General features: G+C 33.1%; 3 protein-coding genes across 3 annotated transcripts; 2 read left to right on the forward strand and 1 right to left on the reverse strand.

The window, feature by feature from the left end:
* Positions 1-70: 70 nt before the first annotated feature.
* On the reverse strand, positions 71-5,464 carry TRIADDRAFT_59615 (uncharacterized protein; the record flags this gene model as incomplete). The annotated part of the gene is made up of 2 exons (XM_002115641.1): positions 71-498; positions 631-5,464. 2 exons carry the CDS (start codon positions 5,462-5,464, stop codon positions 71-73), a joined length of 5,262 nt encoding a protein of 1,753 aa, XP_002115677.1.
* Positions 5,465-13,470: 8,006 nt separating this feature from the next.
* On the forward strand, positions 13,471-14,892 carry TRIADDRAFT_59616 (uncharacterized protein; the record flags this gene model as incomplete). The annotated part of the gene is made up of 1 exon (XM_002115516.1): positions 13,471-14,892. One exon carries the CDS (start codon positions 13,471-13,473, stop codon positions 14,890-14,892), a length of 1,422 nt encoding a protein of 473 aa, XP_002115552.1.
* Positions 14,893-19,418: 4,526 nt separating this feature from the next.
* TRIADDRAFT_59617 (uncharacterized protein) lies at positions 19,419-24,838 on the forward strand (the record flags this gene model as incomplete). Its single annotated transcript, XM_002115517.1, has 4 exons — positions 19,419-19,788; positions 19,836-20,819; positions 21,016-23,796; positions 24,096-24,838. The coding sequence occupies 4 exons, from the start codon at positions 19,419-19,421 to the stop codon at positions 24,836-24,838; spliced, it is 4,878 nt and encodes a 1,625-aa protein (XP_002115553.1).
* Between the last annotated feature and the right edge of the window lie 283 nt (positions 24,839-25,121).

The raw sequence follows: 25,121 nt of genomic DNA on the forward strand, positions 1-25,121 counted from the left end.
AAGATTGTTTACAATATGCTTACTGAATGTTTGCTGTAACTGACAAATAATTTTTAAATTTATAAATAAATTACATCAAAAGTGCCTCTTCATGTTTGCCTTGTTCAGCATACGCTGCTCCCACGTTGTTATACGATGTAGCCACTTCGAGATGATCTTGACCAAACGCTGATAATTGAATGTTCAGCGCTTTATCATGCAAAGAAACAGCCTCTTGATATTTGCCTTGATGGATGTAGACAACCGCTAAATTGACATAAGAGCGGGCAATATCTGGATGATCATGATCCAAGAACGATAATCGAATTTGAAGAGCTTCTTCATGCATGGAAATAGCTTCTGAATGCTTGCCCATGTCATCATAAATATTGGCAATGTTGCTAAAGGTGTCGATGATATCAGGATGATTACGATCAAGGACAGCCAATTGAATGGAACGTGCTTTCTCAAGTAAAGTAATGGCGTCTTTAAATTTACCCTGAAATAAGTATGCGGTTCCTATGTTGTCATAGGATGCAGCAGTATCAATATTATTTTCACCTAAAACTGACAGTCGAATTTTGAGTGAATCCTCATACAAGGATTGTTCGGTGAATAAGCATTTCCTATATTAATGTATGACTTAGCTACTTTTGAGTGACTCTAGTCCTTGAACGAGAGTTAAATGTAAAATCTCCGTAGACTTATCAAACATAAGATTAGCTTCTTCAAACTTGCCTTGTTCGCTGTAGACCCCTCCTATCTTGTCGTATAATCTTGCGATTTCGGGATGACTTTCACCAAGAACTGAGGATTGAATTTTGATCGACTTCTCGTACATACAAATAGCCTCTTCATGCTTTTTTTGCTGCTTGTAGATAGTTCCCATTTTGTTATATAATGCTGCAACATCAGGATGATTATCTCCAAGGACCACCAGTTGAATCGATAGCGAATTCTTAAACATCGATAAAGCCTCTTCCTGTTTACCCCAGTCATAATAGACATTGCCCATGTTTTGGTAAGATGCAATAACATCAGTATGATGGTGATCTAGAATTGATAATCTTATTTTGAGCGACTTTTCATAGACAGAAATAGCCTCCTTATGTTTGCCTTGCTTGCTGTAAATAGCTCCTAAGTTATCATAAGATGTTGCAATGTCGGGATGATTATGGTCAAGGACCAATAGTTTCATTTTAAGAGATTTCTGATGCATGCCAAAGGCTTCTTCATTCTTGTTCTGCCTAGCGTAGATAATTCCAATATTGTTATATAACTTGGCAATATTAGGATGATTGTCTTGATGAACGGATAACTCAATTTTGAGCGACTTTTCGTACAAAGTAAGAGCCTCTTCATACTTGTTTTGATCACAATATACCCCTCCTAGATTGCAATAGAGTTTGGCAACATTGGGATGATTGTGGCCTACTTTGATCAACTGAATTTTGAGCGATTTCTCATACATCGTGATAGCCTTTTCATGTTGACTTTGTTGATGATAAATATTTCCCAAGTTGTTATAAGATGCAGCAATATCAGGATGATTGCTATCAAAGGCTGCCTGTTGAATTTCAAGTGACTTTTCATACATCGAAATTGCTTTCTCGTGTTGACCTTGTTGCCTATAGGCAGCTCCAATGTTGTTATACGCTCTGGCGATATCGGGATGATTGCTACCAAGAATAGATAAATCAATTTTGAGTGATTTCTCATACATAGCAATCGCTTCTTCGTACATACCTTGATGGAAATACGAAATACCTATGTTGTTATAGGTTGCGGAAGTATCGGAGTGATTATTGCCATAGATGGATAATTGAACTTTAAGCGATTTCTCATACGTAGATATAGCTTCTGTATGTTTGCCTTGATGCCTATAGATACTTGCAATATCGTTGTGTAGTTTAGCAACATCTGGATGATGATGGCCAACGACTAAAAATTGAATTTTCAGTGCCTTCTCATAGACCGAAATGGCTTCGTCATACTTACTCAAGTGGAAATAGATCATTCCCATATTAGAGTATGCTATTGCAACATCGATATGATTATCATCAAGGGTCGTTAATCGAATTTTCAGCGATTTTTTAAAGAAAGTAAGGGCCTTTTCGTATTCAGCTTGATTAATATACACAGCCCCGATATTATTATATAATTTAACTATATGGGGATGATGATGATCTAAAAGAGATGATCGAATTTTAAGCGATTTCTGATATACCGATAGGGCATCTTCGCACTTGTTCTGACGATAGTAAATGTTTCCTAAGTTATGATAAGATGCTGCAACTTCGAGGTGATTGTGTCCGTAGATTGACAAGCGAATTTTCAGCGATTTATCATGCATGATAATTGCTTCTTGTAGCTTATCGAGATCGAAATATGCATTGCCCATGTTGTTATAGGAGGTTGCAATATCAGGATGGCTATTACCAAGAGCTGGTAGTTGAATTTTTAAAGCTTTCTCGTACTTATCAATAGCTTCTTGAAACTTACCTTGATTCATGTAGACCATGGCTATGCCGTTATAGCATGTAGCAACATCGACATGATTGTGACCTAAAACTGCAACTTTCACTTCGAGTGATTTGGTATGCATAGAAAGAGCTTCTTCATACTGGCCTTGATTATTATAAACATTTCCCATGTTGTTATATATCGTTGCAACAAGAGGATGATTATGGCCGGCTGCTGATACTTGAATTTTGAGTGATTTCTCGTAAATAGAAATAGCCTCTACATGCTTGCCCTGTTCAGCATAAACGATGCCCATGTTGTTATAGGATAAAATAAGATCAGGATGGTCATTATCGAGGATTGATAGCTTGATTTTGAGTGATTTCTCAAACATAGCCTCAGCTTCTTGATACAAATTTTGATCAAGATAGAGTGTTCCCATGCTGTTATATAAATTAGCGATATCACCATGATTTTCACCGAAAATAGATCGAGCAATAGTGATGGATTTTTCATAAATGGACTGAGCTTCTTTATGTTTTCCCTGCATCCCAAGCATAATTCCCATGTTGTTATATAATTTAGCGATATCAGGGTGATTTTCACCAAAGATTGATAATAGAATTTTAAGCGCTTTCTCATGCATCGATGCGGTCTCATCATATTTACCTTGACAGTAATAAGCGTTTCCTAAATTGCAGTAAGATCTTGCGACATCCGGATGATTGGGGTCAAAGATTGAAATTCGAATTTGTAGTGATTTCTCATACATAGAAATAGCCTCATCATATTCACCTTGACTTTGATAAGTCTGTCCTAGGTTATTATAGGTTGCAGCAACATCAGGATGATTATAACCAAGGGTTGACAATTGAATTTTGAGCGAATCTTGATACATAGAAATGGATTTTTCATACTTGGCCTGATCATAGTATACATCTCCTATGTGGTGATAGGATGCAGCAATATCAGGATGATTGTGATCAAGCGATGCCAATTGAATTTGAAGTGATTTTTTATAGAAACCAATAGCTTCATCATGCTTCTCCAACTGAGAATACGTATTTCCTAACCCTTCATAGGCCATAACAGCACTGGGGTGGTCATCACCAAAGTGAGATGTGGCAATATTTCGTGATTTCTCAAAGCTGCTAATAGCTTGATCGTATTTGCCCTGAGCGCCATAGGTGTTACCAAGATTGCCGTGTATTTTAGCAGCGGCAGGATGGATATCACCAAATAATAATGAATGAATCCTCAGCGACTTCTGAAACATAGCAAAAGCTTCGATATAATTACCCTGTTGACTATATACGTTGCCCAGATTGTTATAAACTTGGGCTACCAGGACATGATCATCGCCGTAGGCCGATATTGCAATTGCAAGGGCCTTGACGCACATTTCAATGGCCTCCTGATATTTAGTCTGATTTCTGTACACAACGGAGAGATTGTTATATAACACAGCAATCTCGGGATGATTACCACCAAGCTGCGTTAATTTAATGTTAAGCGATTTGTTCAACATAGACAAGGCTTCATCATATTTGCCCTGATTCTGATAGATATTGCCAATGTTACTGTAGGAAGATGCAACATCGGAGTGATGATGATCTAGGAGCGATAGTCGAATCTGCAGTGCCTTGTTATACATCAAAAGCGCCTCTTCATGTTTGCCTTGTTCAGCATACGCTGCTCCCACGTTGTTATACGATGTAGCCACTTCGAGATGATCTTGACCAAACGCTGATAATTGAATGTTCAGCGCTTTATCATGCAAAGAAACAGCCTCTTGATATTTGCCTTGATGGATGTAGACAACCGCTAAATTGACATAAGAGCGGGCAATATCTGGATGATCATGATCCAAGAACGATAATCGAATTTGAAGAGCTTCTTCATGCATGGAAATAGCTTCTGAATGCTTGCCCATGTCATCATAAATATTGGCAATGTTGTTAAAGGTTGCGATGATATCAGGATGATTACGATCAAGGACAGCCAATTGAATGGAACGTGCTTTCTCAAGTAAAGTAATGGCGTCTTTAAATTTACCCTGAAACAAGTATGCGGTTCCTATGTTGTTATAGGATGCAGCAGTATCAATATTATTTTCACCTAAAACTGACAGTCGAATTTTGAGCGAATCCTCATACAAGGATAAAGCCTGTTTATGCTTGCCAAGCTTCAAGTAGACACTTCCCATATTACTATAACATGCAGCAACGGCAGGATGATTGCCACCATATAATGTTGTTAGAATTTGGAGCGATTTTTCATGCATAGAAAGGCTTTCTTCATGATTGCCTTGTTCCTCATACACTAATGCAATGTTGCTATAGGCTGCAGCAACATCATGATGACGATCATCATGGACTGACAATGTAATCTTTAGCGATTTTTTATACATCAAAAGAGCTTGTTGATGCTTCTTCTGTTTGTTATAGAAAACTCCAATATTAAAGTAGGATTTGGCAACTTGGAGATGATTGTCACCTAGAGCTGATCGTTTAAGTTTTAGCGATTTTTCAAGCAAGGAGAGAGCTTCATCATGATTTCCTTCAGCATCATAAACAGTCGCAATAAGTTCTAAAAGAGTGCCGATACTCGGATCCTCCTCGCCTAAATGACTTACGTTTATGTCTAGTGATTTCTTATAAGTATCCTTTGCTCCATTCCAATCTCCACGTAATCGCTTAATGTCGCCTTGTTGGGTTAAGCATCGAACAATATTCTTTTTTCCCTTCAGTTTTTCCGCTATATGGAGCGCTTCTAAGGTCATTTCTTCTGCTTTTGTCCATTTATTTCGTTGCATGTCTATATCGCCAATAAGAAGATTAACTTCACATCGAAGTCGATCAAGTTCGGTTGTATCTTCCGAAATGGCTTGAACTTTATCCAAGATTTGTGTCAAGTCAGACAACGCTTGATCAAAATTAGCACATCGATGATTTTCGACTGCTTTTTCGTGTAGAGATTTTATTTCCTGTGGGACATTGAAATCAACAGAATAACTTTCCATGTTTTAAAAATCTGAAATATAAGACGATTTCGTTTATAACTCAATGTTGTAGGTAATAAAAACAGAGTAAATTGCGATAGTGATAAAATAGTTTCCCAGTCAGAAATCTATAGTAATAGATGAGAAAGCTTAGCCTAGTCTAATAGCTGAGAGTGTTCCTGATCGGCTATCCTACGCATACTGTATCATCCCGCTATGCCATATGCCAACTTATATCAATTCATTACTATCAAAGACAAGATCAAGCACCTAGATCTTACTCCTTATAATTACTTCATTAGCATAATTACTTTAATTCAAATAATAGCGATGGATACTGCAGAATGTAACTGTGCACAAGGCTGCAGTACTACCGTTAATATTGCTATACAAAAGAAATTGGAGTAATGATGAATAATTTCAATTGAGATGATTGATAATTAGTTATGATTGTACTACTTTTGGGATCTATATTTCTGGTCTTTTCCCTAAATTATAGGGGATAAATAAACGTATTTATATTTAACGGTACCTAGCAAATAAATTATTCCTTCCACTAATTTAGGCTAGAAGTCACTAACTCGACAAAGCGCAACCTAATACGTCGCGAAGTCATCTTTGTGGAGCAACAGTAATATTGCTTTACATCGAAAATCCAATTTAACATTTGTGATAATACAGTAGCAAAAGTGTTATTCTTGAACTTGCTTATTACTTCGCACTAATGGATGAAATCATACAGAAGAAATATAACATTTCTTGTATCTATCCTACCAAAGTATGCAATAGTTGATATCACTAGTATTGTATATTGGCTAGTGATTCATTCCGAAAGTATGATATGATAGCGTAGCAGCATGGTGCATCTAGTAGTTGCTCATTCTAAAAGTATGATATCATCCAAGGGCAATATTTTACCGTATTTATTATGGTTGTAAAGCCTAAGAGCTGGAAATATATATCCGGTTTCAAATTTCTTATAATAGATTTAAATAGAAATTCTGAAAGTAAAGGATAACTTGTACTAACAACGCAATTTAAAATTAAATTGATCACCGATTTGATTTGTATAGGTTGTACAGGATATAATACTTTCTGTCTTATTCTCGTACTTAAGTTATTTCTTTCGATTTACTCGTAGTCACTGTTGTCTAGTTTATATTAAGCATTAAATGTAAACATCTCGATATCAGTGAAATAATAACAAGGTTGTCAAAAACGAAGATGAATGAATTTGTGATTTTATGATGTCTACTATAATGATTGAATTATCTTGTAGTAACGCTGATTGTTCTCGAATTATTTTAATGCCCTTTAACTACACTAGATCACATATTTGCACTTGAAATCACAACTAGTCACTATTGCTTTATTTATCATAAATAGTAATACAAACACCTAGATATCAGTGAAACAATAACAGGGTTATGATAAACGACGATGAATAAGTTACTTAGTTTTTATGATAGCTACGATAATGATTGAATTTGTCTTTTAGTCGCTCTAACTATCTTCAAATTAATTTTAAAGCATACTAACTATACACTAAAATAATATTCTTATACTTAACATTAATAGTAAAGTGGAAAATTTCAACCTATAGCATCTTGTACGGGATGTTAATCTAGGTAGTGCTTTCGTGGCGATGTTATGTTTTCAATTAAGACTCAAATGAAATCTACTCTATTGTTAATTTTTCAAGACCACTTACCCAATTCTGATAGATAAATAGACTTCTTGGGTACCAATTATTTAATTTTCAGATAGAATAAATTATACTTACTCACTGTTTTAGGGAGAGTAAGAGTTAAAGCATAAAAAGAAAAGAAAATCATTCTGTAAACGAGGACTATATCATACAATTACTTTAAATTCTGCAACGTATTACAGGTACTTAACACCAAACAGAAAATATTCAATAAAAACATCAAAGTTTCCAAAGCTTTCCCAAAAATTGGCTTAACCTGCATATAATTATAAGTGACGGTCTAATTTTCTTTAAATATCTACAACGAATAATAATTATAAATGAGAGTAATTCACTTTACAATCTTGAAGTAAATCATTCAACTATCTAATGCCCTATACCGTATAAATTAATTAACCAAGAAAATGATCTTGGTCATTTTAAATCATGTTAAGCTTCATTTCTCAACTTCGATATTGATGTTGATAGGTATTGTTGTGTTACGGTGTGATATCAAGTGAGTAATAACAATCAAGATTGATGATTTCATCAGAAAAATTGTATACAGCTTTATTATGTTTAAATAAATCTTGATTAGAAATAGCGCGATTCATTAAACTAAGGCTTTGCAGATTTATGTTGGCATGGTCTCGAAAATTCTTCTACTTTGCAATATGGGGCATTAGCTTAAGATCTCCAAAAAAGTCCAGTGGAGTTAGACCACTGAATTCAAACTTTAATGTTCTTACTATACCGTTATAGAGCTCAATAAAGTTAAACGTTTACTAAAGTAATATTAAAAATACCACGATAGCAATAACATTCTCACCAAACAGAGAATAGTCGATAATCATAATTCATAACAATTTATAATAAATAAATATATCTGCAAAATGCATTTATGTAAACATTTTATTCACCATTAACTCTAATATAGACTAGCAAACTTCCAATACTGTATTTTTAAACCATTTTCAAATTAGTGCTTACTATAAACCTCCGACTCAAGTGATACGATTTAGAAATTTCACAGTCTAGTCACTCTATTGCTCTAGCTCTAGTATATGCATTGTAATGGATTGGGAAAGTGGGCTATCTTGAATATCTGAGTCATTACTTGCGCAACTTCGTATTGCTAATGCAAATAGAATTGTATTTTTAAAAGCATTTCAACTTAGTACTTAATAAAAGATAAATATAATCACTAAATAATTGATATATCAATCGTATCCATGTCGCATCTTATTTTAGGTTAACCTATTTCAAATTCCATGTGTGATTCATCTAATTCCATTTGAATTGGGGTATACTAGCAGGGAAATGAAAAAATATATTAAATAAATAGTCCACCCATCTCCCAAGAGTATTCATGTTGCGTCTTGCAGTAGAATATCTTATATCAAAGTTTCTGAGATGACAAAGATCAAGATTATGATTGATTATTCGTTTTTTGTGTAATAGAGAATAGGATTCATTAGCTCTGTTGAAATGATGTATACTAGCTAGCGCAACGAAAAACAAAATTATGCAAATAATTAATTAATCAATCCATCCCTCAAAGGTGGCCATATTGTATCGTATTTTATGATGTCCTAAATTAAAACGGCATTTGGTACTCACCTAACGCGGATTGAAATGACGTAAATCAGTAGCGCAATGAAAAACCAAATCTTATAAGTAGTCTATCCATCTCTCAAGTGTGTTCATGCTATGTCTTGTCGCAGGATATCCTATACTAAACCTATTCTCGAGATGAAGATGATCGAAGCTGCGGTTTATTTATTTTCTTGCAACAGGCTATACGATTGAATAGACTTTATTTTAAAACGACGTAAACTAATAGCGCAATGAAAAGCATCATTTGCAAAAATAATCGACCTATCCCTCAAATGTATCTTTGCTGCGTCTTATATTAGGACATCCTATTTTAAAATTGCATTTGCGACTTATCAAACTCTGTCTGGAATGAAGTAAACCAGTTATGCAGTAAAATACAATATTTTGTAAGTAGTCTATCCATCTCTCAAGTGTATTTATGTTATGTCTTGTCTTGTTGTAGAATATCTTACATCAAAGTTCCTGAGATGAAAGTGATTAATAATTTAGTTTATTATTCATTTCTTTGTAATAGACAAGGCGATTTATTAGGCTTCGTTTGAAATGAAGTAAATTAGTAGCGTAATTTGAAAACAAATTGGTCAATATCAATGGTCATCCATTGAATTAGCTTTGAGGACTAGCAAGACGATGTTTAGAAAACAGTCATAATTGCTTTTTTTCTTAAATAATCGAAAAATTAATGATGTTTATTTCAGTGCAATCCTAATGAATTACGAAAAATAACGATCGATCTATGACGTTAGCCCTTTCTTGACGGCCGCTATAAATATTAAATCTGTCATTCATCACTGAGAATTAGTCAAAAAGAATATATCTTTTATGAATTATCCTTGATATAGACTAGATTTAATTCTTTAATCCGACTTCAATCCATTAGATTACATCTTCTAGTATGTTTTGTAAAATATTGACCATGATGTGAACTACTAGAAAAACTAAGTTCTAGTAGTTCTTGATCATGGCAACGGCTGTTGTTGATAATCTTTTTTAACTTAGATTCTAATTTAATCCGTTCTATTGTTGACTCTTAGAGATCTCTTGCTTAATTCTCATCGATAAACAATTTGTAGTTTACCAATGACTAAATATATCGGTAAAAGAAAGATACCGCAGTTAATGACTATTACAGAAAAGAGAGGAGGAATCAATTCTAGGCCGGGATGATAATGACAGCGCACCAATAACTCAATTAACCTTTACCGTAGAATAATTAAATACATAATCAATGCAATCATGAAATCATCATCAAGATGCTTTTATATACGAAATTACAACATAACTGTTTTTATAACCGATATCAGCTATCAGAAGCAACAAGGCCTTGATTATTTATTAACAGCAGGGTTAAGTGATACACCATTCTAAGTGGCAAGTCTCTGGTCGTTCATTAGCAACACCTTAAAGTTAATCACATTCAAGCCGAAGGTTTGTACCAGCAATAAATTGATCGAAATTAATAGAGCTCCTACCAAAGCTAGTCCATTATTATACTTACAACATGGTAGAAACGATCGAAGAAATCTCTTTCTCTTGCCAGATAAATCCAAACTCCGACGATTACGATTATTCTGTTCAATCTTTTTATCCGGCAGAAACCTGTCCTCACAAAGGCAGTCAACATGGCTTCGACGAAGGCTACTTACAACCCCAGGAAAAGAGCTTTCAATTCAATCATAACCCAGATCAAGATAGTCATGATCTGCCTCGCGTGCATTTATATTATACAACAACAAAATGATTTACAGTTTTTACCAATAGCTGGATGATGACTTGTAACTGTCCAATAACCGTTCCTGGAGCGTCATTTTGAGGAAAATATATTAAATTTCATTAAATAAAGCAAATTAATTGTATCAGATTACAGAAAATAAACTTAAATAATCTACTTATACAGCATGATAGTTAGAGCCAAGAAGTATCCTATGTTGTTTTACTTTTACTGCTTGTGATCGAACTCATGCCTTTCTATTTTAAAAAAAATGCTATTCCACAGTTATTAAAATTAGCCTGCAAGTGAATAGTTAAGAAGTGCAAAGCTGGTATAAGGTACCTTTATTTTTAGATTAAGTATATTACCATTTCTTCACGCTTTATTTCATAATTTAATCTTGTTTAAACGCTATAAGTGAATAAAGATTTTCAATCTAGTGGAACGAGATGGTATTTGCCAGTTTATTCGTATGTAATGTCATCTTTGCAATGATAATCAACTTATCAACACTTCAATTATTGAACCGACTCCATGCTCAATTACTAAATAAAATATACTAGAACGTTAAACTGTCGCATCGATTCTTTTGCAAGTTATTAAGAACTACCACCAGGATTGTATTTTCAGAATTACTTTCAAGTTAGGACTTAAACCTCAGTTTTGAGTGATATTATTTAGTAATTTCTCAGTTTACTCATCCTATTTCTGTAATACATTGAAATGTGCTCAGAAAGAGAGTTATCTTAAATATCTAAATTGATTCTTGTCACTATCTTCTATGTCAATGCAATCTCGATTGCATTCTTTAGAATCGTTATCAGGTTAGTGCTCAAACCTACAGTTTAAATGGCTTAGAAGTTTTACATTTATTTTAATCCATTGCCCTAGTATGTCGTAGTGGATAAGGAAAGCGAGCTATCTTAAATATCGGAGTGTATTCTTGCCGCTATCCCAAATGTTTATACAATCAAGGTTTCATTATTAGAAATCATTTTCAATTTAATACTTAATCACTAGTTGAGAATATCATGCTTACTGAAGTATCCTTGAAGCATACATAAGTCAAATATTGGAGTAGCGACATTTTTCAAGTATTAATCAACTTACAGATGCCTTAATAAACTGTTTATGATAGGTAATGGTCAATGTTATATTTATAGTGTTATAAATATTATTCTTCTACAACTTAAAATTGGCTACTGACATCTTTTAGATGAATTTTAGTTGGTTTAAGAAGATTGGCGCTTATAGGGCATTTTTTATCGTAGTCATTACTGACCAGTATTTCTTTAAAAAAAGTTACTCGTTTGTAATGTATCGTATATGCATATGCCAAAATTACACTTTCAAGCATAACTAAGAGTAAAATTTAAAGGACGCTTTCAGTTATACTTCGAACCGTAAAAATCCCATACTGATACATGTTATTGTGTATGTACTGTTTTACTTTGGTAAATAAACATTCTACTAGCACTTTGTTCTTTTCAGGGCGAATTAGATGATTCGGAAACTTATACTACTTTCCAGATTTAATACTTTAAAAATAATTGGAAATAGTAAAGTTACTATGCAATTACTAGTAACAGATACCCACTAAAATTAGTAGAATTACTGACGTACATCGATGGACGAGAACTAAATCGTAATCATTTAATTAAGATATGTACTTCAACTAGAAACTATAGTGAATATATCTTATATCTATCTATGTTTAGGTTAAAATCTCCCGACCTGACATGACTGTCGTCTTTGGGCTTCCGATGTCACCCAAATCTTAATCATTTAAGAAATGCATTTTTGCTAGAAACTACAGTGAATACATCTCATTAACCAGAGAGGTTTGAATATTAAATTGATTAATGAAGTGTCAAAAATTGGCTCCAATTTCTCGAAAAAAGTTTGCAAATACTCGCATTGCCCATCAGCTACGTCAGTGATTAAGTACTGTACAGTTATTTATTAATTCTTTTGCTAACAATACAGTTCAAGAGTGTAAATCATCGCCAGTTAAACTTTCGTATCGTAGTATAATGATATAGTTTATTATTGTACTTTCCTACCAATTTTTAAAGTGGATGCAGTCGATAAATTCAAGCCGTTCTCATTAACGTATTGCTTTATTGCCGTACTCATTCCAAGACACCGTTAAGTTTTTCAGTCTTTTATATTGCAAGACTATTATTACGTCAAATATAACTATTGTGCTAAATTAATGCGATGAAATCGAATGTTCACATTGTTTTCATATCTAGAAATGACATGATAATTTTGCTTACTTTACTTATTTTACTTTCTCCTTTAGCAAAACTTTCCGTATTCCTTCATCTTGTTATATTGAATAATATATATGTAACCATTCATAAACTATGGTCACGTAATATGTGATATGCCTATTATTTTGTTTTTCTATCAGTTGTTATTTACAACAAATATTCCGTTAATGAATGCAAACCTAGCTCATTAATTTATTGCTTAATTACTTCTTATTTCAAAAGAGGTCGCGGGGTTTCGTGGCCATTTATATTGCAAGATTATTATTACACAAAAATCGAATCTTCGTTGTCGTTATTGAATGCGATGAGAGCGAAGGTACTTATTTTCTTCTTAAGCAAATTATATACTAATATTACTAACAAGAAATCAATAACTTGTGCTGCTTTCTTTTATTGTAAAGCTTTCGTATTCCATCATCTATTACATAGAACGTGCATACGTGAAAATGGCGTCGTGATTATGGCTATTTAATTCGATGAGAACGCACGTTCATATTGTATTCTTACGTAAATTATATACTAATTTTACTAATAATAAATCCATGGATTGGGCTACTTTCCCTTATTGTAAAGCTTCCGCATTCCTTCATCTTTTATATCGAACTTCCGTCATATATTTACTCGCGCATACATATATTAGTCATATAAAGCTAAAAGTTCTCAAATATAGTACTCTTGCATTGAGAGAACAGCGTAAGACAGTTTATGTGACTAAGCAAATTTGAAAATTTTAGTCATGGAAGATGATAGCGAAGTTCAATCGATACGCAACTTAACAATTGATAATTTGACCCGATTTGACGAAAACCCTAGTGAAAATAATTACGATGAATACGAAGCAATCCTAGGTAATAAAAATAATGTTTATCGTAAGACATTATCCTTACTAAGGCAATGCAAAACTGAAGATGTTGCTTCGAAGTTTGAAATAGTTATTAGACAACACAAAGGAAGTCTTGACTATTGGGATGTCGATGGTGGCTTTGCAGCTATGGCGCTACTGGGTGAGGCTTTTACGCAAACGCTAGCAAATTATTTTATAGCCAGAGTAGATTCGAATCCGTGTCGGCGATTTAGGAAAGCATTCTCGGCCATTGATACATTGTATGATCAACTGCATAGGCTAGTTACAGCAGGTAGAGAAATAGAAGCCATGAACGCATGCCTTAGCGTTATTCCATATTTCATAAAGCATTTCAATACTATAGAAGATGATGATCAATTATGTAAACAAGTGAGAAAACTTCTGCGAAGAGCACAGAATAATATTTTTCAGAACTTCTTTCAGTTGAAAACTAAAGTTTCCGATATGCACCGGCTACATTCCAAAGATTTATTAAGTATTTTACTATCAAGAAACGAGCTGATAAACGAATTTGGAGCTACAATCCTGCAAGCGCTATTCTGGATAGCTTCGGAATTGGAAATTGTAATCACAATAGAAAAGAGTAATGAAAGATTCTTTTTAAAGGCATTAACCTTTAATTCAAGCTGGGAAATACTTAAGGACGACAATAATGCGATAGCAAGTATTTTTGACATACTACAAAATTTCCTATTAGAAAAGCTGAGTAAAGAATCTAGCAATAAGCAGAAAGTGCTGGGTGATAAAGAAAAGTGGCAATTTTTAGGTGATTCCCATGAGGAAAAAATAGAGGACTTCACTTTTCGGTTACTACGCGATGTTCAGGAAGGACATGCACGCTTTGAACTGATTAAAGAGTTCCTTTCTGATGGCGAAAAGACAGCGAAATTATACAAAATTTTGCATCGACACAAATTAATAACAGAAGAAATTGCAAATCAGCTATTAATACATTGTGAATTATATATAACTGAAGATAGAAAGCTCGATAGATGGCCTGCTGATGGCGGTATACAAGCTGTAGCCTATGTAGGGAAATTTTTTAATGAAAGATTCTCTAATTTTCTAGTTACTCGTGCGAATATGTGGTTTAGCATTTATATGAATGAACAACGCAGTAATCTTTTACTAGCTATCAAGGCCTTACAAATGATTGAAAAAACTCTGCATGATAGCTCAGATATCGACGATTCCCATCAGACAGCTCTAGAATCTTTAAGGAAATGTCGAGAAGAACTTCCCTACTTCGAAAGCGTTACAAAAGAAATATTAGAGTATATAAGACCCTTTTAATTAACTCTACAATTTATGATTCATTATAAATCCATTCTAAGATTTAATTCATTAGTTAGCGAATGATTTACTGTAACACCGTATTGGTCCGCTGATATGATAAAGTAATCAACCTTCACTTAAAATTGAATAATATCCAGTAAAAATTGAATTACTTTGATGCCGTACCTTCTATTGGCCCTAACAAGAAACGTAGTATTAGATAGTAGATTATTAGCTATGTCAAATATGATGTACGGTATACTTAATAGCTTTCTACATTTATAATAGGCCTTATTTACAGTTAATAGCTTATAACCCTAGACTGTGATGGAAGGCTTTATGTTAGGTTAAGATAGACTGGATATGGTAGAGTATATTGAGTCACTATTGATGCTAGAAGTTAAAATAGATATGTACCTCCTATACTAGGATACGGTTAGTTCTTAATACTTTGGCTGATAAAATTAAGTCTACGTAAATACTGTAGCAGTTACCATATTGGACTAGGTTATACACAGTCTGCTGTAAAATGGTGTTTTACTAATAATAGTCTAGTAGTGTTTGACTGAAAAATCGTAATCTACATTTTCTCTAAACTTTATTTTAAAATCTCGTTTATATGCTATACGTAAAGAATCATTTTTCTATGTAGTCGATATGGTGATATTTATCAGTTAATTCCATGTTATTATTTTTAAACATAATTAAACTACATTTAATTCTTCATCTAGCCGTTTCTTTACTGAGACATTAAATAAAAATACTACAACGCTAAACTGTTGGACTGATTCCTTTGCTAACTGTAAGAATTTGTAGTCGGGATTGTACGTTTTAGAATCGTTTTCAAGTTAGTGCTTAAACCTCTTGTCTAAACGATATGATTTAGAAATTTCTCAGTTTACTCACGCTAATCCCCTGTAGTACATCCCCAATGTATCTAACACTGAGATTGTTAGATTGTACAAAATTAGATAAATTGTATATGAGACTACAAATTTGTATACAGTATATGTCAACTTGTAAGAGATAGTCTAGCGTTAGTCTTTAGCAGTGGTTAGACGAACCTAACTTATGAAATTAAGTGAAATTGACAAGAAACTGTATTTCTTATTTTATTTATGAGAAGGCACTGTATCACATACCTGAACATATTGTAATAGATCAAGAAAGAGAGAGAGTTACCTTTGAATATCTAGATTGATTATTGTCGCTATCGCGCATGCTAATGTAACCAAACCTTGTATTTTTTAGAATCATTTTCACGTAAGTGCTTAGACCTCTGTTCAACTGATTCAGAAATTTCACATTTTACTCAGTCCATCGCCCTAGTACATATGTTGTAATAGATTGAGAGGGCGAATAAATCTTGGATATCTGAGTTGATTCTTGTCGGAATTTCGTATGCTGCTGTAAACAGAAATGTATTTTTTAGAATCTATTTCAACTTAACACCTAAGCCCCTAGAGCAACTCATTCAGAAATTTCACAATTTACTTACTCCATCGCCCTAGTATATCGTAATAGATTGAGAAAGTCAGTTATCTTGATGTTTGAATGTGTTATTTCACTATCGAGTATGTCTTTGTAATCAAATTGTACTTTTAGAATTATATTTTCTAGACAGTGCCTAAACCTTGAGCGCAGCGAATTCAGAAATTCCACAATTTACTCAATCAATCGTTCTAGTATAGTATATTGCAACAGGTTAGAAGAGCGAGTAACCTCGAACATCTACGTTGATTCTAATCGGAATCTCGCTTGTTAAAGCAGTCAGAATTGTATTTTTAGATTATATTTCTCAATTGAATGCCTAAGCTCCAGGTTCAGTGTTATGAATTAGAAATTCTCAGTTTACTCTCTCAATTACTGTAATATATTGTAACAGATAGAGATAGCACATTATCTTAAATGTCTAAGCTGATTCTTGTTAGAATCTAGTATACTAAAGCCGTTTGGATTATACTTTTAAGCCATTTGCAATAATACTTAAAATACTAGTTTAGGTAATTTCGAAATTTTACAGTTTACTGACTCTATTGCCTTTGTAAATTGTATAGATTAAGAAAGCGAGTATCCCGTAATAACTGAGTTGATTCTTTATTACAATCGCCCATACTAATGCAGCTGGGATTGTATGCATTTTAACCGTCATCAGGTTCGCGGTTTAACCGTTATTTCAAGTAATTTAGAAATTATTCAGTTTACTTAACCCATTGCTCAATTATAAAATCATAGACTGAGTAACATAAGTCCTCGTTTAATCCAGGTAAGATCTATTTCACATTTTAGCTGCTCTTTGTTATAACTTCATAGGCTGATGTACTACAGTCGAAAGGAACAACATCTATTGGCTTCGTAACGCAGTCAATACACTTCTTCTCTATTCTAAAATATCGACACTTTCGTGGTCTTCCAATATGTGCGCCATTACGGAGAGTTTTTGACGTAGCTTACACTAATGACTAGCTTCTAAACTAAGAACTTAGATAAAAGATTAGAAAATCATATCGTACGAAATCTGTAGCTTAAAATAGGTATTCTATAAAGTTATTAGCCACGAAGCGATCGAGAATGAGACTTCTACACAACGTGATTACCCGCATGTAGAACACTGATTTTCGAAATCTTACAGCTAATAAAATCTGCTCAAACATTCAATTTTGGGGAAATGAAACCCCTACATGTTCCCTGTAAGACGCTCTTTTGCTAGCAATTTACCCTTTATCAATGTAATTGTATTCGCTAAAAGGTTAAATGATATTCTGATTACTAAGATCGAGTAATGAGATTTAAACTTCTATTAGAAATTTAATACCCGTTATTGAGTTACCGGTCACTAGACTGCATGTCAGCACTTGAGCAGAGAATTAAAATAGGCCTACTCGTAAATCTGCTATAAAACACTGACGATTATTAATACCCTAAAGTTGGAAATTTGACAAAACTGTCGATCATTTACAAGCGATGTCTCGTGTATTATTAAGCCTCTTGAATAGATGAATACGTTCTTGCTACAATGACCAATATTGGCTTGTTGCAATGTTTTCAAGTTAGTGGTTAGATTACTAGTTCTAATGATTCAGCAGTTTCAGTTTACTTAATCCGCTACTACGGTACCGTATATATTATAAACGGAGTGGAACGAGTTATCGTTTTATATCAGCAATGATCTATTTCTCACTTTAGTTGCGCTATGTTCCAACTCTTATGTAGCCGCACAAATGAAATAGAACCGCATGTTTTGACTTTAAAAAACTAACTAGTAAATGCTTTTTTCTGATTTCTAATCAATTAAGAAACGCATTTCAGCAAGAAACTATCGTCAATATATTTTATTAACCAGAAAGGTTTAAATATTAAACTGATTAATTAAGTGTCGAAAATCGACATAAATTTCCCGGAAAAAGTTCTCATTTACTCGTAGCGATAATCGCTTAAGTACGGTTATTTATTAATTTCTTTTGCCAACAATACAGTTCATGACTGTAAATTATCTCCAGCTAAACTCTCATATCGTAACATAACGGTATACTTTGTTATAGCACTTTTCCTACTAACTTTTATAGCGAACATAATCGATAAATTCAAACCCATCTCATTAACATGTCGCTTTATTATTCCTTCAAGAAAGCTGCAAGGTTTTCGATCTTTTATGTTCCAAGACTATTATTGCGTCAAATATAATCATTAAATATTTTAATATGATGAAACTTAATGTTTACATTGTTGTCGTATCTATTGTAGTATATCGGTACAGTAACATTACATACGAACATAATATCTATCAACGACACGCTGATTTTAGTTCCTTTAGTTACAGTATTTTATTTTCTCCGTTAGCAAAACTTCCGCATTCCTTCATCTTGTTATATTAAATGTATATTTAACCATTTATAAACCACGGTCACGTAATAAGAGGTGTAACTTGTTATTATGTTTTTATATCAGTTTTTATTTACAACAAATATTCCGTTAATCAATGCAAACCCCTCTTATTAATCGATGCTTAATTACTTATTCAAAACAGGTCGCAGGGTTTCTTGGTCATTTATATTGCAAGATTATTATTATATAAAAATCGAATCTCCTTTATCGTCATTGAATACGATGAGAACGAACCTACTTATTGCCTGCCTTCTTATGTAAATGATTTACTAACATTATCAACAAGAAATCAATAATTTGTGCTGCTTTCTTTCATTGTAAAGCTTTCATATTCCATCGTCTTTTATACTAAACGTGCAAATAAGAAAATCGAATCGCCATTGTGCTTATTCAATTCGATGAGAACGCAGGTTCACATTGTCTACATGTATAAATCGGAAACTAATTTTATTAAATATAACTGGTGAATTAAGATACATTCTCTTGTTGCAAAGCTTCCGCATTTCTTCATCTTTTGTATTGAATATCCGTCGTATTAGTCATATAAAACTAAAAATTATCAAAATATAGCACTCGTGCATTGAAAGAACAGCGTAAGACAATTTGCGCATATAAGCGCAACATATCTGCATGAATGTAAAAAATTGAAAATTGTAGTTATGGAAGATGATAGCGGATTTCGATCGTTAGATAGCTCAATAAATGAGACTGGAATACGATCTGACGAAAATCTTCGTGAAAGTGATTACGAAAAATTGAAACCAGATGGCTTGCGAAAAACTAAGCATGGTATAGACTTTCAGCTGGCTTTACAAATTTTAGTGGCGAATCGAGCTAATTCACGCAATTGTAAGTTTATCATGTCTAGCGAAGCAAAAGAGGCTCACAATCTCGATGATTTAGTAATAGACTATGGCCATAGAATTGTATTTGTACAAGCTAAGCATGCGGCAGAAACAGTCGATACTGATAGCCATTCATCGAATATTGCAAGTACTAGTAAAGATTCGAAAAGGAAAGGAGTCGCTAGTAAATCCTATTCAAAGAAAGACTTTTCTTAAAAAATGATCAAAAAGTCCGTTTAGCTGATTTTTTTGATACATGGATGAAATTGAAAGAGGGGCCGTGGAGTAAAACATCGACAGATAATATAAAAGATGTTCGATGCATGCTCTTTACCAATCGAAATATAGAAGATGGTGACGAGTATTTAGATGACGCAGAGTTTGACCTAGAAGACGAATTTAAATTTGAAGATTTTAATACGAAAACCAAGAAATTTAAACAAGGAGAAACTAGAGAAGAATTTAAGCGATCAATACAAGCATATTCAGAGACAGCTAAGAAATATTCGAACATCGTCAGAGACTGTGATCCCGAAGGAAATGAACTTATAATTTCAAAAGATGAAAATTTAAAGAAAAGGCCTAGAGTCGATGAAGAAGCAGCAATCAAAGAAGCTGCTCTCAAATTGAGCAAAAAATTGATGAACGTAAACAAGAATAGTAAAGAGATTAGACTTGCTCCTCCTGATATTTCTTTTAAAGCTTTGGCTTTGGTTAAGTTAGCCATTAGTGATAAATCATTCAGGAATCTTTTGATACCGCATATGGATAAAAAATTAAATAATCCAGGGGAAATATTCGATCAATTTAAAAAAATTATTAAAATAAAAGATGAACTGAATTGTTCAGCAATTTTATGTAATGCTATGGAAGATGAGATTAATCAATTCCTCGATGAATTTATATTTAAATATGAACAGCCCAATTGCTCACAGTTAGAGGATCTAATTTTGAAAGAGCTTGGATTTCGCACTAATATTGGCCAGCAAGAAGTATTCTATGCAGTACATAAGACCATGAATACATGGTTTAGCAGCCTTAAAACCACTTACATTACTGCGGAAGTTTTTAAAAAAGCAATCAATGTGCATTTTAGTAATGCACTTCGATATCACTTTCTCTCTCACACAAAGAATTATATGGAAAAGTTTAAACAATATCCAGCAATAGACAATTTAAAGGTACAAGGTTTGCTGACATTTTTAGAAGATACTGGTAAGCCGCCTTTCATTGCCTTGGTTACCGGTATTGGAATTAAGGCGAGAGTTTATCAGACAGTAAAATCTTACACTCAAGAAAAAAATCAAGGACGATAAATGGATTTTTGTCGAAATCGATAAACTTTCGGTAGAAGAATTAGACCTTATACCGAAGATTCTTAAAGGAAATCTTACAAAATTTATAATTATAGATTGTCTAGCTGACTCGAAGAGCACACTATCTCAACTTTTACAACCTATTATGAAAGAGGCAAATGATAGCAAGAAAAAACTAGTGTTGCTCTTGAAGGATAAGCAGAAGCGCGATTTAGATATTTTATTACATACTGACGATGATAACAACGATAATACTTTAAGTTTGCCAGAATCAATGGCGCTACCTTCAGGAAAAAATGATCAAACAACAGTAGAAGGTAATCAAAATCTTGAAGAAGGTGGAAGCACGAGTATAAACATTAAAGGGCTTTCAGGGAATCAAATTAAATCTATATATAAAACTGATGAAAATAAATATATTGATCTGGGTGGCAAATTTTATCAGCTTTCAAGACTCATCAAAGATACCTCTTGCAGTTTGTTTTCTTTTCTATCAGACTTAGATAATGTAGATTTAATTCGAAATAGATTGAAAGCAGAAAGACCAAAAAGTGATAGAGGATTAAAGATGAACATTTACGTACCCAATGATGTGATTGAAGGTGTACCTATTTACGATTTAAGAAACTTACTCACGACTGCTAAAGCTAACCTATTTATATTCAAAAATAATACTAATGAAAAGCAGCTAAAGGATCAACTCGAGAAGTGGTTCAATGAATGGGAGGTTCGATTTCAACTCTATGAGAAAGTACAACAGGAAACAGATTGGTCAGAAAAGGAGAGTGTAAGGTATATTTTCTTGCGAAATATATCGGATATTGAATTTTCCGAAAAAAAATTTCGAGATAAGTGCTTCATCTATATCGGAGGCTCTGAAAGTCTTAAAGAAAAAAATATTATCTACATTAATTTAAAATGCCGGGATAGCACATGCAGCAGTGTAATTATTGAAAGCAATCCTAGCAATTTAAATTTTTCAAGTCCATTGGAATACGACTTTAATAAGAATTTGGGACAATTAACTAATTCCGAAAAAGATGTATTCCAGTTTTATAACTTTTCAATATTATTAGCAGATGCTGGCCATGGTAAAACTGCTTTTTGCTTGAATGAAAGATATAAATGGAAGGAGTACGAAGACGAAATTAGCTGGAGGATTTTTATTAGCTTACCTAAAATTCAGCTATCATCCTCTCCAAAACTGTCTTCCATTTTTACGAGTGAGGCAACAGGACATGAATGGGAAAATTGGCAATTGGAAATTATACAAAAAGATATGGAAGAGACAGGTAAAGTTTTTTTGCTGCTTGATGCCTTCGATGAAATGAAAGACCAGGATCAAATTAATAATTTACGGCTATGGCTTGACATCATTCCATCATCAACATCTATCTTGATAACTACGAGACCTTATGCGATTAAAGACATCAAGCTATCCAAAAATCATCAATTTGGAAAATATTTTCAATTACAACAATATAGTGAAAAGCAGCTTAAAATTTATATCAGCAGATATATAGAAAAGATTTGGAATAAAATGAATAGTGATAAAGGATTGCAGCCAAATCAAAATGAAATTGTAATGGAAGTATGGAATAATTTAAAAAGAAATAAAAAAGTCACATCAACTTTAGGTATCCCTCTTGAAAGTTATATTTACTGCGAAATTATGGAAAATCAACTTCGTGAGTGGTTAAGCAAATCAGTTAGTTTGAAGAATATAAAGTCTATTCTAAGTAAACATAGTTCAGATAGTACTGTAAAACTTTTCCAACAATTTTTCAAGGAAAAGCTTACGTTATATTTTAAAAGACACCTTAAATTCGACAACCTCAAAATAATAAAATCATCTTCATATATTTTAGGAACTTCCTTTACAAATACATTATCAGCATACGCGTTCAAGCAAGCTTTTAATTTAAAAGATGATCTTTTTATTGATAAGTGTTTTGATAATATCCAGTATATAGATCAAATTACCAAGGAATTACCAAACACTGGCTTGATATTAAATGTTGATAATTCTGAGCCAAATCTTCAATTTATTCATGACACATATCAAGACTACCTCGCGGCAGTATTTCTCATCAAAGATATTCTGCTAACAGATGATTTTCCTGACACAATTAAGGAGTGTATAACAAAGCGATTATATAATCCAAATTACAGATTGTTCTTCAGGTTTGCTGCTCAAGTGAGTATTGGTGAAGAACCGATATTACCAAAACTTGATAAAAAACGCAAAATAGTTATATTCAGGTTATGGAAACTATTAACTGAAAAGGTGGATATTATGGGTGCTGGTTCCCGTAGATTATTTTATGATTGCTTACACGAATATACGAAAGACCAAAGGGAAAAATTAAAATCCTATTTAGCGGGAAATGAATGGGCAACTGAATTAATAGAATTTATCGATGAATATCGAGTGATTCGAGCCGAAGATAGCGAAAGAAATAGTCAAAATGATCAAAATGAAAATGAAAACGAAGAAGTTGAAAAATTCACCCTGCTGCTGGATAATAGTGATCCAACTCTGACGAATAAAAAGATGGAAATAACTGAGCCTAAATCGACGGCTATACGTATTGAATTGTTGCAAAATAAAAATTATGTTTATAGTTACACATCATCTATATTACAGGAATGCAATGCTGAAGATGTTGCATTGAAGTTTGAAGAAGTAACTGAAGATGACCTTGAAAGTTATAAATATTGGGATATTGACGGTGGCTTTTCAGCTATGGCACTACTGGGTAAAGCCTTCACGCAAAAGTTAGCAGACTATTTTATATACAAACTTAATCGGGATCCGAGTGGCGATTTCAAGAAGCATTCCAGGCTATTGAGCTTTTGCATGATAAACTGCGTAGGTTAGTTAGAACTGATAGCGAAAAAGCCATGAACGCATGTCTTAGCGTAATTCCATGTTTAATAAAAAATTTCAATGCTCCAAAAGTAACAATTGATGACAACTTACGTAAGCGAGTGAGAAAACTTTTGCAAAGAGCACATAAAAACATTTTTCAGAATTTTTTTCAGTTGAAAACTAAAATTTCTGATATGTATCAGTTAGATTCCAAAAATTTATTAAGTATGTTACTATCACAAAGATGCTTGAGTACTAGATTTAAGCCTATAATTACAATCCTCCAATCACTATTCTGGATAGCTTTGGAATTAGAATTCGCAGTGACAGTAGAAGAGAATGATAAAATAATATTTTCAAAGATAGAAATTTTTCATTTAAGCGTAAAAATACCTAAGGACGGGAATAATGCGATAGAAAGTATTTATATGGCGCTACAGAATTACTTAATAGAAAAGCTAAAAAAAGAATCTGGCAATAAGCTGAAAGAGTTGTTTACTACTAAAGAAGAAATATGGCAATTTCTACTTGACTCGTGTGGAGAAAAAATAGTGAACTTAGCTTTACCCTTACTAAAAGATCAGGAAGGAAATATACGATGCGAATTTATTACAGAATTCATTTCTGATGGCGAAAAAGCTGCAGCATTATACAAATTCTTGCATCGAAACAAATTAATGACGGAGGAAATTGCAAATCTGCTGTTAACAAAGTGTGAATTATATACGACCGAAAGTGCTAAGGGGTATTTCTGGCCGGCTTACGGCGGCATAAAAGCAGTAGCCTATGTGGGGGAATTCTTTAATGAAAGATTTGCTTCCTTTTTGCGTATTCGCGCAGGAATGTGGGGTAATATTAATGTTAATGTAGAATATAGTAACCTTTTACTAGCTGTTCGGGCCTTGCAAAAGATTGAAAAAACCCTAGATAGTAGGATAGACGATAATTATTTTCATCAAAAAGCTCTAGAATCTGTTAATAATTGTTGGAATGAACTTCCCAAACACTGGACAGAAGAAGCATTATCACGTATAAAGCCCTTCTAATGACTATACAATTTAATCATATATTATTAATCCATTTAAAAATTCATTTCGATAATAAACAACCAATTTAATCTTTTCTGTTGATATGATAAACAAATAAAGCTCCGCTTAAATTGACATACATCCGGTAAAAGATTTATTTAATTAACTTTGATACTTTCTTTTTATGATACGTAAGCTCGTTCTAATCATTGAGTAATATTTAATATTGTTTGTGTGAATTGACGTTTTATTAATTATCATTTCTTCATATAATCTAATTAATCTTTAATTATAATGATAA

Source organism: Trichoplax adhaerens, genomic scaffold (assembly GCF_000150275.1).
Source record: "Trichoplax adhaerens TRIADscaffold_11 genomic scaffold, whole genome shotgun sequence".
NCBI lineage: Eukaryota > Metazoa > Placozoa > Uniplacotomia > Trichoplacea > Trichoplacidae > Trichoplax > Trichoplax adhaerens.